This window comes from Echeneis naucrates, chromosome 10 (genome assembly GCF_900963305.1).
Source record: "Echeneis naucrates chromosome 10, fEcheNa1.1, whole genome shotgun sequence".
Classification (NCBI taxonomy): domain Eukaryota; kingdom Metazoa; phylum Chordata; class Actinopteri; order Carangiformes; family Echeneidae; genus Echeneis; species Echeneis naucrates.
The window spans coordinates 4,597,193-4,614,620 of NC_042520.1; the positions used below are offsets into that span (position 1 = coordinate 4,597,193).

The following is a 17,428-nucleotide window of genomic DNA, read 5'->3' on the forward strand; positions in this document are numbered from 1 at the left end:
AAAGCAGCACATCAGCAAGAAGTGACATTTACTTTTTATTTCTCCTGTATGGCATTTTGCTGTCAAACCTTTGCCCTCTATATCGTTCTGTTATGGTTATTGTTTTGTCCTTTCCGTGTTGGTAGAGTAAAAAAAACAATGTTAGCATTAATACTGCTGCTTGGTTTCTCAATAGGTCAATCCAACAGAAAAATTATTGTTTGATGTGTGATTAACAGTATAGATCAAAAATTTTAAAACAAACTGGTCCTAGCTTCAAAGATTTTGGACAGTTTAATGGGCCAAACTAGCATTTTATTAGGTTTTACTATCTTTCAGGATCTTCGTGATTTTGTATCTGAAGTAATGAACTGACTGTTTGACCTGAGCTGGACGTTACTGATGGACAAATATCATGATGATATTTCTGCGCTTCGTGCTCAATCTGGTTTAAAATGTGCAGAAAGTGTATATAAATTGTTTTGCAGTGTGATTAATACACATTTGAAATCAGCAGTAATGAACCTATTAGAGCCAATAAAATATCTGACACACTAATTTTCTGTGTGCAGACAGCTGAGGCTGGAGCTTTTTGTTATGGTGCATAAAGAGCCTGGCTGCTCCGGCTCAGACAATGCCTAGAAAGCAGTGCACTACTAGCTGGTGTTGGAGCTGCTCCAGTCAAAGCAATGGGGAAGTGAGTGGGAGGCGGCGGCGGTGGTGGGGGAGGGAAGATGGAGACCCGGTATGACATCACCTCTCCTGCCCCGAGCCATGATGTAATGTATCAGAACAACAAAAAAGCTCAGGTGCTTTGCTGCGCGGCTCGTCATTAACGTCTCCAACAATTGCCGGTGGAAAGGGCCAGGCCATCATTACATCACCGAGGCAACGGGGTCGCGTCTGGGGAATATCAGACCTTTCTGCTGAACCCCTCCACCCCCTGCTTTGTTTAAAGCTTTCTAGGAACAACCCCCCCCCACTCCCCTCCTTTTTTTTTTTTTTTTTTAAATTGACTAATCACAAGTGGAATGTAAAAGGGAAGAGGAGAGGGAGCATTGATCTACGACTGTGACAGTGATGTGAAAAACCGTCACTTAAGAACAACATGAATGCACTCATACTCAATTGCAGTGTGTGCCAAATACGTGAGGTGGGGGGTGGGGGGTGGGGGGGTCTTTGAATCTGTCCTATGCATTTACAAGATAGGCCATGTGCTGTTGTGCTGGTTTCGCTTGCTGATGCGAAGCATTAGTGCCATAAAGACCTCATTACACTGCTGGGTGACACACCAGCACACAATCACATGACAAACACACACAGGCAAGTGTTTCAAAGGTGATAACACACAAAATGATCATTACACAGCAACATCTTTAGATGACATCCAGCTTCTTTAACAGCTCAATTCAGCTCTTTAGCTTCATGTTCAGAAACACAGCAACACAACGCTCATGTCAGGCCTCTCACCTGTGATATCAGTCAGTCAGAAACATGAGAGCAAAATTCAAATTTGGTCTGCGTTAAGGATATCTCAAATCTGTGGTGCATAAGAGGAACCAAGGTGACCAAGATATCAGAAAGTACAGATGAGACAGAAAGCCAGAATATCCAGAAAAAATACAGAATCAATCAGGCTCATCCTCAAACACAAAAACAGATCCTGCATCACCGAGCAACAAGACTTCAGCTCCCAATCTTATCTAATTTGAGGTGAGTGAGCATCTTATTTCAGTCTTCTTCAAGAAAACTTTAACAAGACGCACACCATATTCTCATTTATTGATCTGTGTCTAACATCCTTCACTGGACTTGTATGTAAGCCAACAGGAAGCCACATGTGGAGGAAACACAGCGCTACTGACTGCCAGCTCGCTGCATTAATCCTTGATGTCGGTCCCATTACAACACCTCTAAATAGCATTGTTAGAACACGCAAGATGATCTAATAAAAGAGACTGCATTTTCATAGCCTCTATAGCCCAGGGGATTATTTCATTTATCAAGCTGTTACCTGCAAACTGCCCTGAAAATCATTTGGCAGAAACACACGCAGCCAGCCGCGTTAAAAAGATTATGGTTGTAGGTGCATGGGAGGAAAGCATCTGTCATGCCCCTGAAACTACTACAAGGTGCGATGCATACATCAAAATGGTGAAAAGAGATGCTTTCAGAGGGTAAGGGGTGAAGTGAGATTGCTGACAAGTGAGTGAAAGGTTGATGACCAGTCAGGTTATAGGTTCACTGCATGTCTATAAACTGGAAGTCTGTAATCGTGTGTTGCTGGTTTGGGGAGGTTGGTTTTAGTCAGCTACAGGAAGCAACTGTCCCCTTTCGGTTCCTTGTGCAATGTTCCTGTTTTTCTCCATTATATGGAGAAGCAAATTGAGAAGACAGAATGAGGGGGGAGAAAGAAAAAAAAAAAGTGTTCCTTCTTATCGTTTTCACCAAAATCATGAATTATTAATTTTAATTATGTTATATTACCATTAGGTTAGGTCAAGGGGGGCACGTGGCATTTATCTGAAGCTATTAACATTAAATTTGACTTGGACATGATCAACAGAGCAACACAGCCATATGTCAAACCGTGATTTCACCTCCAGCCAGTTTTACTTTCAATTTTTCCTCTAACGCCAATGGAAAACATCAGCATTGAGTCAATGATGCAAAAATCTGGATTATAATAAAATACTATGCATCTTTTTTCACGTCTTTATATCAGTCTATTTTCGAAACGTGAACTAAACACATCAGACCACTGCTGTCACAGTCTTTTATCATGTAACAGGAAGCAACACTTCCAGTCTGATGTTAGACCCGTGGAAGCCCTATTTTCACCATTATTTATCTTGATAACACGAAGCATCATATCAGCAGCTATAGTATTTTCTGCTACACCCAACACCGAACAAATCAAACAGCTCTGATATCAATAGAGAGATTTTGATCAAATTTAAAGGGACAAAGACAACAAAAACAGAGCACTTTGTTATCATCACCATGCAGGCTCATTATCATCTAAATAAATGTCATCTGTCAATTCTTTTGAAAATACTCTACTTTCAAAAAGGTCTTTGAATGTCAAAAATGACATGAAAAGCTCATCAAATGTCAGTAAGTGAATCCTATAACACAGACTGAGGAACGAACCACAGCTGGTTGGAAATGAGTAGCTCGGATTCCTCACCGGCGCAGGGCACAGTTTCATCTGCGTTATCCAGCAATCCAACCTGAACTCTGCCCAAAAATATCTTCTCTATTCCCATCAAACGTTAATCTTTGATATGTGGCTAAAAATAAGTAGAAATAACTTTAAACGCAGAATGTGCCTTTTGCTTTCTGCGCTCAAGAGCTCAATTCGACAAAACAAAGGAAAAGCAACTGATGCGGATTTTGTAGAAAAGTGTTTGTTTTCCATAAATCACCATGTTTGACAACCATTTTAATTTTTCTTTATTAATTAAAAAAAATAATGTAGCCAATTCAGAGCTGAAACAATTAGCTTATTGACTGGTCAACAGAATTAATTAGCAACTATTTGAATGATTTATTAGCCATGTAGGTGACATTTTAAGCACACCGGCTGTTCACTGGCTCCAGCTTCTTGAATTTCGTGTTAAATGGATTGCAGAAGTCTGCAATGTGTGTGTCTGCAAGACAAAACACAGAAAAAAAATATAGCAACGCGCACACATACAAAAAGACTACTATGAATCTGTTGATACTTTCATCGATGCAGTTCCTTCACAATGTCTATTCAAATCTGAGGCTTTTGTATCTCTGTACAGCTGAAGCAGAGCAGGTTGTCACAAAGGACAGCTCTAAAAATAGGAGCTCGGCTTTTCCTCGGCCGAGAGTGGCAGGTTTGTTCTCGCCGCTCTCGCATTTCTCAGCAGGTCTGACTGCTCAACACCTTCAGCTCTGATCTTTTCAACCCCTTACATCTTATCCATTTCTGGCTGGGCACTGCTGGACTCCTTGAGATATGACATACTACTCTTGACCTAACAGTAAATGGTGATACTATGTTTTCATGTTTTATAACTCAAGCCCGTGCAGCAGGAATGCTGGATGCATCTTTAAAGAAATGTTTCATGCTTTGATTAGTACCTTTCAAAGCCATTGTAATCAAACACTTGACATATTAACATCGCCAACAGTGGATCATCGTAACAAAGAAGCAAGAGCTGCTGGAACTGTACCCACACAGCAGGGATAATAATAATCCAAAGAGCCACAGACAGTCAATACAATACCATTATGAAGCACATACACAGTGTTTCAGATACACTGCACCTCCATCAGGTACGTTGCTGCTGTTATCTCAGTTAACAGACCCATAAGCTGTGCCAGGAGTGATGTTTATCATTTCTTTATCATCACTAGGTTGCATGATGAGGACTATTCTCAAGCAAGCATATGTATCCTGTGATGCGTAATTTATTTATTTATTTATTTATTTTTTAAATCTAACGCTGTTGATGATGTGATAGAAGTGCAAGCTTCCTTCTTCACATTTAACCTTGAAGGAAGGTATCTATTGAGAAAGTCTACCAGCAACAACAAATGGGGAACAGACAGATAGAAGCACTCACAAAAGCACAAACACAGATGGCTAGAAAACTCAGGAAATCAGACACACATGGACGCTCACATACAGTGAACACAACAGACAGTTGTTAATAGGTACAGTACCTGAGGTTTATTGCATTCCTGGGAGCCAGGTTAAGGAATGAGCCATGGAAAGAAAAGAAGGAGATGAAAGTTATCAAATATGCTGCCTGGCATTTGAGGATGTGAGATATTGTGGGTGAAAGCTTCACCGAGATGTTAAAATGGCACCCAAAAAAAAAAAAAAATTAAATAAAAAGCCCAACTAAAACATGAATGCAGCTGCGAGCATCCGCATCCTAAAATAAAAACATCTTTTCTCTCAGTCAGACTAAAATAATCTATAAATGTCTTGTTGTTTTTGTCAGCTGACACTTTTTTTTTTTTTTTTTTTTTAATATACCAGCAGCTTCCATGAAAACAATTCCTGTGTTCAGGTAGACAATTATTTTTCTTGTTAAACAAAAAAACCTAATTTGTATCAAAAATAAACATTATATTGACCTCTTGGGAAAAAAAACTCTCATTGTTCCTGGTCTCAGAAAATTAATGAATATTCAAGGTGAAAATTCATCTTTCCCAGTGATCTTTCAGCCAAGGACAGGGAGAGAACACACAGACGTGCGTTATTATTCCGTCTTGCACACAGATCCTTTGATTCCACCATGCCTGCAGATTACAGAGCAGATGACTTTAACTTCTCAACCTCCTCATTATCACTGCAGGACAACTTCAACCTCTAACGAGACAAGACCACTCAGACTTAAAGGAGCCACATTTAGGTGGTTTTGAGAATCAAACAAAATATTTATTTGCCTTACTTTTGATATTCAGACCACATACAGTATCCAACCTTTACCAAGCATATTTCCAAAAAGATGAAAGTTGTAGTTGTTATTAATGTGTCATCAGGTCGATTCTTTTTCATCCAGTTTGCCAAAGAAACCTCCATTTCGAAGCTCATATATTTATCCAAAGACATCAAATTACCCCACAGTACACTTCACTTTACCTTCAGATGTTAATGCATCAATAAAAATGGTGATGTTGAAGGCATACTCCCAGAAGATCAACACCACTGTTACATCTGTATGCTAAATATACAGCTACAGCCAGCGTCTGATTATTATGCGTTGCTCAAAAACCTCAACCTTCCTGTTTTTATGCTTATGGATTAAGCATATAAACTGTGTTGTAGTAATTACTAAACTTTGGTATGTACATTTTGTCACCTTTGGACAAAAGAAAAAACCCAAAACATGTTGTTTCCACTTGTTTCAACACATCGTGCGAGGATAAACTAACTGGCTGCTGTTGCAGGTGGTATGCAACTTTTCCAACATCCTCCAGCCCTGATTATATTTTCACCTCTCAATTATAGAAACATCTCAGACAGAACTGACAGCATCTTTATCAGAACTCTTAACCCTTCCATCTTAAAGCTATTAAAAGTTGTCAGTAGATGAGTGACCAATGTCACCATCAAGGACACTCCATCGGCCCTTTTAGGGATTTTTGGGGATTAAAACCTCTGATGTTTTGATTACAGGGAGGCCTCAGTAACCACCAGGCTGCCCAGACGGAGGAAAAGAGTAAAAGGAGTATTGATTGCCTGCCTCCTGCTTCTTGTATAATTATAGAACAGCTGTTTGGGGACTTGGGCGCCCTCTTGGCCACTGAGTCAACATGGAGTAGGAATATTACTCATCCTTTGTTTGAGATGGTCTGCAGGACTAAACAGTAATTTAAAAGAAAGGATAAGAGGGGAAAGAGGACAGCGGGTGAAAGAGATAAGGTGGCTGCCTAAAATCAGGAACGCAGCATTCAGCAAACATGCGGCCCTAACAGCAGCCACATCAACGTTTCATTTCAAACTGAGTGACGGACAGAATCTGCTCAAAGGCCTTAAGTGAGTGACTGAGTGAGAGATCATCTGTGTGTGTGTGTTTGTGTGTGCGCATCAGATTCGAGAACAAATGGCTGTTGATATTACAGGAAGAGATAATGTGTGTGAGATAAAGTGCAAAATGGAGAGCCACTGAAAAATGGAGATTACAAGCCTTTTGCGAGGGAGAATACAGGAAAGTGTGTGTGTGTGTGTGTGTGTGTGTGTGTGTGTGAGAGAGAGAGTGATGCTAGAAATAACTAGTGTCCACTCTGAACAACGCATCCAAGTGTTAACACACAGCTCTGAGCACACAGGACACGTGTTGAATTCTGAACACTGCGCTCTTTCACTGCCCTGATTTAACCAGGACATCTTCGGAAACATGTGTTTATTTTTATTCATCTATCCTTAGTCCATTAATTCCCTGGGTTGGACGCTTGCTTCTAATGATGACCAACTATAAATTTAGGCTTCAGCCTCATCTGTGCTTACTTTAAGCATCAGGGCAAGAACTGCACTTCCTCTAAATATGTGGAAATTTAAAAGGAAGAACTTGCATGATGTTATAAGCCATCTTAGAAAGCACCTTAGAAATATTGCAAAGTTCAGGCCATTCCTCTTTCTGGAGGAAGCTGAAAAACTGCCTGTTATTTTAGTAATAAACATTCAACTGATCCACAGAAAAGGACCGCAGCTCGGGGACAACGTGTTCAGGATTGGTGCCATAAAGGTCTGTGTGTTTAACTTTAATCGCCGTCAGCGACTCACATAGGCTGGATGTTGTGCTTATTTAGTCCGTCACAGCTGTGTAGGCGGGAACGGGGATGTTCTCTTCCCGTGCCAGGGCCAGAAACACAGTGGGAGAAAAATGGCAGTAAAAATAGTTGAGATTAATCCTGCTACACGGGTTGTTTTAAATTGGCTGACAGGAACAGTGACTCCCAAATCAACACATTTCTTTGATTGATGTGGCAAATATTAAGATAAGTGTTCCTGGCAACCGCTGGTCTTTACCCACTTCTGTGACACCTTTAAATGATGTAGACAGGACAGATTTGTTAGTCACTACCAATGCCTAAGACTTGTTAGGACAGTTTTCAGTTTCTCTGAAACAGCCAGAAACACGACCAGGGACCTTACACGGAAAAAAGGTTAGCGGATCAAAAAAATAATCAGAAAAACATGTTTACTTTGTCTTACTTTAACTCCTTTACTTGACCTCAAGTTATCTGTAAGATTGATTTTTGCTTAGTTCTGAAATCAAGGCTGATAGACTGAATAATTCACACGTAATTATTATCATGGTTTGGCCTTAAGTTATCAAAGAGATGATCATTGTTCAGAAGATTCATTTACTTGCACAGGTACAGACTGCATTAACAGACTAAAGAATAAGTTGCATTACGTTTGAATCCTGACAGCCAAGTAATCCTTAAGTCATACAGATAATAGCTCTGTAGCGGAGAGAACGGGGGCTGGGGGGTAGCTGTGTGCCGTCAGCGCTCCCACTGGGAGGACCACTACAGGGTTATCATTACATTTATATTTCAGATATTAAGCTGGCACTCTCCAGAGCAACTCACAATGACTGAGCACGTTCAGCCAGTTACTCAGGGACACGAACAGCAGCTCACACAGCTGTTCAGACACTCTGGCCTCTACAGGGGATCGAACCTGTGACCTTGTACTTACAACCTGCTCTCGCTACGTGCAAAGGCCGTTAAGCTACTTGAAAAGATGACTTATTTCAGGGTAATGATTTAATTCAGCACTGAGGCCAAAGGCTGGCATTGGTATGTCACATCTCATCATGCTTAAAAAGCCATTAGGTTTTAAATGAAGTGGTTCACGCCCGTTTCTTTATTGTAAAATTCATCTCAAATTATCTCATCCTCTGAGCTCAGCTTTCAATTTTGCTCCCTAATGATTTCTGCCTTTATAGAAGCAGTTTCACGATCAGAGGAGAGAGCACCGTTTTAAATTACTTGCATCAATCTCAGGTTTGCTAGCTACATTGTGTTTTATCATGTTGTGCCAGTTCTGTTGTTTGAGATATTAACTAAATAAAACAACAGTTAGTTCAAGTCTACTTGATGGTTTATGTTTTCCTATTTTTTTTATTTATTTATTTTTTGATAAAACAAAAAATATTGAGAATAATTGTGTTTTTCATGTAAAAAACTGGCTTAGTTGCCAATTGTTTTCTTGTTGACTCATTGAGTAAATTAATTGTTAGAGCTCTAGCTGAGTCATTTCAAGGGTTGTGAGCACTTGACTAGAGGGTAGAGAAAACAATTTAAGCACATTACCTCGATGAAATGATGGACGTTTCATTATCTTATCATTATCTTTATAGATGAAACAAGTGAAAAGCCGTCAATATTGGCATTTTAGCCTTTAAAGAAAAAAAAAAAAAAATCGGTTTTCTCTCCTGAATTCATCACATTCAAACATCTGACACCTTCAAATTAGTGAGTCTCTCATGTTTTCATACCTGCCCTCACATTTGCCTCTGCAGGGGTGACTTAGCTTAATAAGAACCCTGCCTGCTGGAGAGATTCTCTTTCTACAATCCTAAATTCTCCCCGGAGCATTTCTCACCTCCTAAATATGCCTCAAGGTGGGCGGAAGGAAAATCTGAGCGGTGCCTGGCATTCTAAATGCTGGAGATTAGCTTCCTATGTCAGCTTAGCATCCGACCAGACTGCTTTCTCTGTCGCTCTGCTCGCCTCCACCCCTCTGTCATCATCATCATCATCATCATCAGCACCAGCAGCTCAGTTAGCAGAGTTAGCTTCCTTCCCTACTGTACTTCCATACATCTAAGTGCACTTGTGTAGAGCCCATTTGGGACATCTGGTTGCCATGGCGTCGCTCCATCCTTCCCACAGGAATGGCACCGGGGCGAGGAGTGCTGAGTGTGTGACGGGAGATGTCAGGCCATGAGAAAGTTCAGTGCAGTCCTTTGAATCGAAAACACAGCAAGTCTAAATTTAGGAAACGGGGTGGGGCTGCACGGAGGCAGGAGGAAGACAACATCTGCAGCATTTTTCCTTTTTTAGGGGGACTCTTTCACAGTGTTCCAAGAGGAAATGCTACACTGACAGAACGCCCAAGGGACCGTCAGGAATGACGGGAATGCAGCGAAATTGTGAGGAACAGGAAAACCTCTGCATGCTGGGTATTTACATCATTAGTGTGAAAAAGCTTTGCTTCCTATTCTCAGGGAATGAAAGAAAGAACTGAGGTGACCAGGCCTGTACAACAACGGGAAAATCTTCCCTCCGCTGGAGTCAAATCCCTTCACTGTGATTGGATCACACTTTAGAAAGTCAAAGGACCTGCGCACATCTCTGCTTCTTTCCTCTAACAACTGGTCTTAATTATATGTAAATATGTAATATGTATATGATTAATTTAAATAAACAACCATCATATGAGAATAGAGCAGCCGTAACATTCATGGAGCAAGGTGCCATCTGACACAGTCCCCTCTTTCCACTTTCTTTCTAGACTGATATCATGAGCTCATCTTAAACTTCCATCCATGCTGTTATTGAGTGTTCTGCAAAACAAACACAATTATTGGAAACTACAATGATGATGATTTTTATTCTGAGCAAATCAGTTTCTTTCTCAAATGACTTGTGAATAGAACCAAAAATGACAAAACTTCTGACATATATCATGTGCTCTGCAAATAAAGTTTGATTGATTTGAACAAAAACACTTTTCTTTACAACAACTTTCAACAATCATTGTGCCACCTTGTACATTCATCTCAACCCACAAATTCTGAACAACTAGTTCATAGAAACAACCTTCAAACTTCTCATCACTACTGTACGAGTCTTTATCACACAGCAGAAAAGCCTTTTGAGAATAGTGATAGATGAAAAGGAAGGAAATGGACTGTTTGTATAAAAAAAACAAAAAAAAAAAACAAATGATGGAGTGAAATTTGTCAAGAAGGAGTCTAAGTGCATCCGCTGGACCAAAGTGCAAAAAATATTGAATTATGCCGCATCACAGAACAGTTCAAACTATTAGAGACCGCACAAACAAACTGATCATGTGGGACACGTACAACGTATTAAAAGGAGAGCAGAGCGACACACTGAAGCCAGCGGGCGGCACAAATCACAAAAGTGTAGAAACTCTTATCTGGCAAGAACAGGTAGAACAATAATTAAACACTTTGGGGAGGATAGCTCAGGGTAAAGATTAGGAAAAAAGATTCCCCGGGGGACGAGCAGGTCCTTCTCAGGATGCCACACAAAACAACACAACACCCCACAACCCAGGGTCAGCTGAGGCCGCCACACAGCAAGGAAAGAGGAAGTTGAGGAAGTGGACAACACAGATTTCCAGCTACGCTCAGAAGCAGGGATGCACAACAGAAACACAAACAAAGCACAAACACCGCAACAGAGCAATAGAGTTTCCTCTGGAGTACACAGCAATCCACCGCAGCGAAGGTAAACACAAAACTGGAGTGCCACTCACCGTGTGGTATCCCCGGGCTATGGGCGGCTTTCCGGTGGGGTACGGATCCACGGTGTCAATGATTGTCTGCCTCTCCCCCTTCTGGTTGATCTTCCGAAAACGCCGACGGGACTGTCTGTGCGAAGCTTGTCGCTGGAAGTACTCCTCATTTTCATCCATATAGTCCACCTGGAAACAACAGGGAGGGGAGGTGGAGGAGAGAGCGAGAGAGAGAGAGGAGGGTGTGACTGTCTTTCGTCTTCATTCACGCCCATCCGAAGCTCCCCACCTCCCAAAACACACAAACTACACATTCATCCCAGAAAAGCCCGACCCTCCTATACACCATCTCTGTCTGCTGCCTCTTCCTCGCCTCCCGCCCCTCTCATTGCGTAAAAATAGAAGTGTGTGTGGGATGCACGTTGCACACCTACGTCAAAGGGTGCTCACAAGACAAAAAGACAGGCGGAAAGAAAAAACCTTGAGTGAGGATTCTACACGAAAGGATGGACAATGAGGGAGAGGACTGACAGGGAATAAAATGACAGATGGAGCTGACACTCTCAGCTTTGTGTCTGTCAAACACATTAACCACAACGAAATGTCACGTTAAAAACAAGATTAAATCCACGTTTTTATTTTTTTTAAAGAGGAAAAGGGCGCATTATGCCAGTTTGGTTCACTAGTTTTCTAAATGCTGCTGAAATGAGACCACTCTGCTGCCGGGCGGCTTTGGGTCATGGTGAAAAGATGTATTTATACGTTTTTTTTTTCTTTGACTTCTTCATCATTCTAGGCCGGCTCCTCCTCTCCATTCCTTCTTTAAATGCAGCTTCACATTTCACATCGCTCAGCCTTTGGGATTACACCACTAAAAATCTCTCTCTTTCTTTCTCTCTCTCGCCCTTTATTTCGTACAAACTGCTGCCATGACAACAACAGGGGAGTTGTGGATGAGTGAGAGAGTAAGTGTGATTGTGTGTCTGATTGTGAGTCTTTGAGCGGTGCGTGCATGCGTGTGTACAGCATGGGCACATGAGCGGTTTACTCTTTTCGTCCTCTCCAACGCACTCGACTCTCTGCTCAGGTTGCGTGTATCTCATAACAGGGGTTGGGGGCAGTGGCGGGAGTCGGGGGTTGCCATACATTGCTGTATCGCAGCAGCGCAAATCCCTTCGTAGTAATTATAGGATGAGATGGAAGCTATAATAGCCAAAGGGGTGAAGCCACAAAGTGTCAGCAACAGTAGGAGCAAAGAGTGTTATTACTGGTGGGGTGGGGTGCGAATCCGATATAGCAGATGCTCAGTTAAGAGGAGACCCCGATCCAGCCCTGGTCTACAATGAGACACGGCAATTATAGCATGTGAACGCAAGATTACCGACATGTGGTGTGACTGCAGCAGTGCCAATTACTCAAACATGTCAAGACATGGGCTGCATCTGATATGTTCCTTTCAAAAGAAAAAGGAAAGAAAAAAAAAAAAAAAAAGAGAGAGGGCACTGGATGGATCGGTATGTACCAGAAAAGGCGGCGACTGCGTAGGTGCATATGAATGATTTTTAAGTTGCGGCGCTCAGTTTGTGACAGACACAACATCACAATCTGCACTGGTGGGACTGTCACATTGAAGTAATTTTGGCCTCCGTGTCTACAGCGCGCAAGCACTTTGGCAGGCTGAAGTCAAAATATTTGCACAGCTTTGTTCACAGCTCTAAACATGCTCTTCCCTGCAACTGGTCAACATCACAATGACAAATATGCTAATTATAAAGTACATGTGTGTCTTTAAGTGTGTGTTTTTTTCTAGTTTTCACACCCAGAATTTCTTCTTTCAAGAGCCTAAATGTGATTTTTGGAAGCAAAAATGTCTTTCGTAAGGATTTTCTGACGTGAGTATTTTTAGTTTCTACATTTTTGCTTGGCAAAATAAATTTTAGGGAATTGTGGGGCAGGCAATGAAAATCTAGTTCAGGTTAAATACTCAAGACCTCTTTTTCTGTCAATAGTTCTTGAGGTGTAGTGTTTCATTAAATGTTGAGGTTTAAGCTGCAGCAAATGCACATCATCTCGCAGCATTGTGGTTAACAGCTGCTTGGATGTGCAGGATTTTGAGTACGAGCTACAGCTGATTGGCACAAAGTCATCAGCAGAACTGCATCTGTTGTGATCTCCTGGCCTCAGAGGGCCTCTGTTCAACAAACGACTGTATTGTGCTGCTACCTCTTGCTTCTGTGCCCCGCTGATACAGGAGAGATTTGTTCTCAACAACTTCCTCTGTGAGCTAGAATTAGATTTTCCATAAAACTGGGTCAGTTTTCTACTGGCTTTGGACTCAGGCAACCCCACAAGTTGGCAGAACTCCAGCAAAAACACAATTAATTACTGCTGTGCTTAAAGGCCGTGATAAAATATCACCATTAGGTGATTCGTCTAAAACATCGAAGGGCAAACTCTCAAGCACAATCTGTCAAACTATACCCATCATCTGTTGGAGGTGATGTACATTTTCTGATCTACATGAGTAGAATTTAATAAATGATCCAATCAGAAAAACAACCATTAGATAATTCCCATTACAATAACTACCACGCTTTAGCTTCAGGTTTTGGGAACCTCATTACTTTTGGACTGGTTTGGAAGGAAAATAGAAATATATTGAGACATTTTCATGATGTAAAAGAACTACAGAGAGTTTAACACCATTGCTAAATGAAGAGCGATGCGACTTACACGAAGGCAGATTAGAAATTAGAAATAACAATACAAGAGGAAGCGTGTTCAAGGCTTTTGCACGTTTTCACCATTTCTCTGTTTGTGTACCAGGAAAATATTTTTCAAGATAAAGTAGAGCTGCTTGATTTCGTAGCTGTTTTGCAGTGGTATGATTCTGTATGTTAGGTAAAAGATGGGACTCACCACAATCATCTCTGAGGGTTCCAGGACGATGCACTCACATCCGCGCCGCAGGCTGCCTGCTGATCGCTTCCCAAAACTGGAGGAGAAAAATAAAAGTTAACAGATGAACTTGGAAGTCAACTGTCACTCGCAGAAAGGGGAGAAACTGGTGGTCCATTCCTGGGTATGTCTGTATTTGTGTATGAAAATACCTGGGCTTATTTCTTTTGGGTTTGAAGCCTGACACAGACACAGCCTGTCTATAACATCCAGCGTGTTACAACATTTTAAATATGCTGTATTGGATTCTTGTGTAAAATGTGAAACAGAGCAGCATTGAGCGGACAGTTCCCTCTTTCAGTAGTGAGCCCTCCCACCTGAAGGGAAACACGGGCCCCTGGAAAAGTCCACTTTCATGACGTCACAGCTTGCGCAATGTGACTCAGTTCTTATGAGGGGGAAAACTGGGGAATATTAAAAGCAGCACAGAGCAAAAGAGCAGCGACTCTGGAAACTCTGAGCATGACGAGATGAAATCTCCGGGTTTGGTGAAGAATGGTGCCTTTACCCAGCACCCGACCTCAATGCAGAGACATAAGGACTTCTTTGTTTGTTATTTGGAACATCTTTTGAGTGAAAACGTGACCCACATCTTGTTGGTTTGATTATTGTTTCATAAGATAAACTCGAGTGGCTCCAACAGTCCAGGCTGCTGTTGGGCTTGTGTCTCCTCCTTCATGATGTGCATTTTCATTGCTTAGATTCATGAGCTGAGACCAAATGTGCCTCTTTAAAATGAAGTAATCTTTCACATTCATTTATTGAGATGAAATAGTTAGTCTATTGCTCCATTAGCCAATTATAAATATAGAAATATAGTTAGCTTTTTTGTCTTTTGGCAAAACGTATTTTTTACCTGAAGTCCTTTCGGACAGCAGATTACAAAAATGATGCAATCAAAAATAATACTATTATAATAATAATTTATTATAAAATATTAATTAATTGAAAAGCAAACCAGTAGAGTAACAAATTGTTATTTGCAATCTCTTGTTATTTGCAAAGTATTTTGATACTAAGAATGACAAATTTTTGTCATTTTAAAAGCAAGAATTCTACGAAATTGGTGCCTCCCTGCTTATCTTTGTCACATATGACAGTAAATGATGTTTTTTGCTGTGTGGCTGACGAAGCTGCTTAAGGTCAGGTTGTAAAAGCCTATTTCAGTACTACTGACACTTCATAAACTGAAAGATAAACCAATCCGCTAGCAGATTAATTTGTAACGAATATAGTTTGGAGTTTATTCCTTTTTATCATTTTTCGGTCATGCCACAGTTCTTTATTCTTTCTCAATCATGACCTGTGCCAAATGAAATATGGACTCAATTCTTCAAAGTGAATGAAGTGGGTGGCTACCTGCGCTGACGTTGTGGAGGTGGCAGCTTTCATCAATCATGCCGACAGGTGTGAACCTCAGGCACAGCATGGCCTAAACGCTGTGGAGTCCTGGGCCTGTAGCAACATGTTGTTTGGAAATACAACACAAGCTGGCTGCAAAGAGCTGATGTTCGACCTGCCAGTCCAAAAGACACCATTTTTGTGGTGTCTTTCTAAAAGTCTATTTAGCTGGCTTTGCTTTTCTCTTTCTGCCTGCATTCACCGGGAAGCCTTTGTTGGGTTTTGTGATTTTTTTTTTTTTTTCCTCTTTTGTCATCCGTTCTGTCGTTTCTCTGCTGCAATTGCAATTTTACTTGAGTAATTTGTCAACTTTCAGTTGCCGTTTTTGAATGACAGTTTATCAAATCACTCTTTTTGATTCTGCTGAGAAGGATGAACTGAAATGTGGACCACAGTGATGAGAGGCAGTGAAGGGGTTAATGCTGATGGCGGTGGTTCGCTCTGCCAGAGCTTCAGTTTAATGCCTTTTAACTCTGCTTGCATCCCTGACACACACACACAAGCCTGAATTCTACCACAGGGCTCAGTATGGATAGCTTACTCAGTATTTTCACTCTTGTTGCAGTGAGAAAGACAATTGATGTAATTCTTTTCAAACTTATTTCCAGCAAAGATGATTTGTCAGCTGGGCAGCAGCTTCAGGAAAAAAAATAAAAATAAAAAAATAAATAAAATGAACAAATGCTTTTGATCTGTTTTTACTGAGACAGTTGGCGCTGGTACCAGCTCTTATCCAGTTGAGCCTCTCTTGGCTTGCTCTTCCGGGGAAAATAGTGTCGTGATTCCACCCATTACGCCTCCCAAAACACGTTGGGCCACCAAACACTTACAGCAAGTGACATGTTCAATCATGTCCCTGCATTGCATTCCTGACAGTAGTAATCCATTCCTCCATTTTGCAGGAGGCAAATGCCACTGGGAATGTGAGATATTAAAGAGAGGATTATAGAAGTGGAGAGTGAGGAGGTAGAAGAAGTTTTTCTCCAAACACAAAAATGCCTTGTTTAGAGATTAAAGCCTCTGCTACTCTGTGTCTTGAGCAAATATAAAAAACAACAACCTGCTGTCCAGGTAAATTCAAATAGAATGACAAATGTATAGCTTGAATAAACTGAATTCTCCCAACAGAAGCTTGGTTGGACCAGGATGTGGGGAATCTCTGTAGCAATGACACAGCACACACTGACACTGTACAAAGTTTGAGGCATGCAAATATTTAACCTTTATTAGCTTGAATAAAAGCTCAAAGCTTAATAATGATCATGCAATCTACTTCTTTGCAATAATAAATCACTGAGGAATTCGGGTTCATAAAGCCGAGGTAAGGTTTGTGTTTTCTTTGCTGTGAACTACTGAGTGTGTTGCCTTACAAAACCAGATAAGAGGATGAGTGGCAGACACCCCAACAAGTACGCAACTCTTTTGTAACAGAGCATAGCACCGAGCAAATACTATCAGCGTTTGCCTCTCCGCACCAAAACACTGCTTTATAGTCTGCACTGCTCTGTGTGATTATTTTTAATACATCAGTGCCCTGGTTATGACTGAGAAATTCAGAGTTCTGTAAAAAGGCACAAAATAATATGCAAGAGCTTGAAAATCAAACATCCCAAAGTCTCTTCTTAAAAGGTAATTAAACTAACATTCAATGTATACTATACATGCTATATATATATGTATGTACTCAAACCAACATCTTTCTCAGCGCTGAAGGATTCAGCTCAAAAGGTAAAAGCTTGGTCTCTTCCTTCATGTAGGAAGCTTCGTGCAGCACCTGTTGCTCAAATATGACCTTAAGATGACACCTTAATCCTGGATTGTTTCATAGCATTTCGCAACAGCTGCCTGTTTGATGCTAAGATGCATTGAAAGAGCAGCTTTTCAACTAAACTCTTGAATTTTGGAGGGAGCGGGCCTTTTCATTTAGTGCGTTTCTAACTATGATCAAACCAACCTTTGTTTATACAGCTACCGTCATACAAGTTAGTGCATTTGAAGTTCCACTGACAAATTATTCATGGGAACAACAATTTAAAGATCCCGTGTCCTTTTAAAACATTCCCACATTTTGCTTCCTCCCCCCCATCAGACACTTTATATGAG

The 17,428-nt window shown here is 41.0% G+C and overlaps 1 protein-coding gene across 6 annotated transcripts in view; it reads right to left on the bottom strand.

The window, feature by feature from the left end:
• rapgef2b (Rap guanine nucleotide exchange factor 2b) overlaps positions 1–17,428 on the bottom strand; it is a 92,356-nt gene that overhangs the window by 32,207 nt on the left and 42,721 nt on the right. For all 6 annotated transcript variants that reach the window (XM_029511833.1, XM_029511829.1, XM_029511832.1 and 3 more), the window contains 2 exons: positions 13,886–13,961; positions 10,988–11,155 (listed from right to left, as the gene is read on the bottom strand). In XM_029511833.1, the coding sequence (XP_029367693.1) occupies positions 10,988–11,155; positions 13,886–13,961 (244 nt within the window). The remainder of the gene's footprint in view (positions 1–10,987; positions 11,156–13,885; positions 13,962–17,428) is intronic.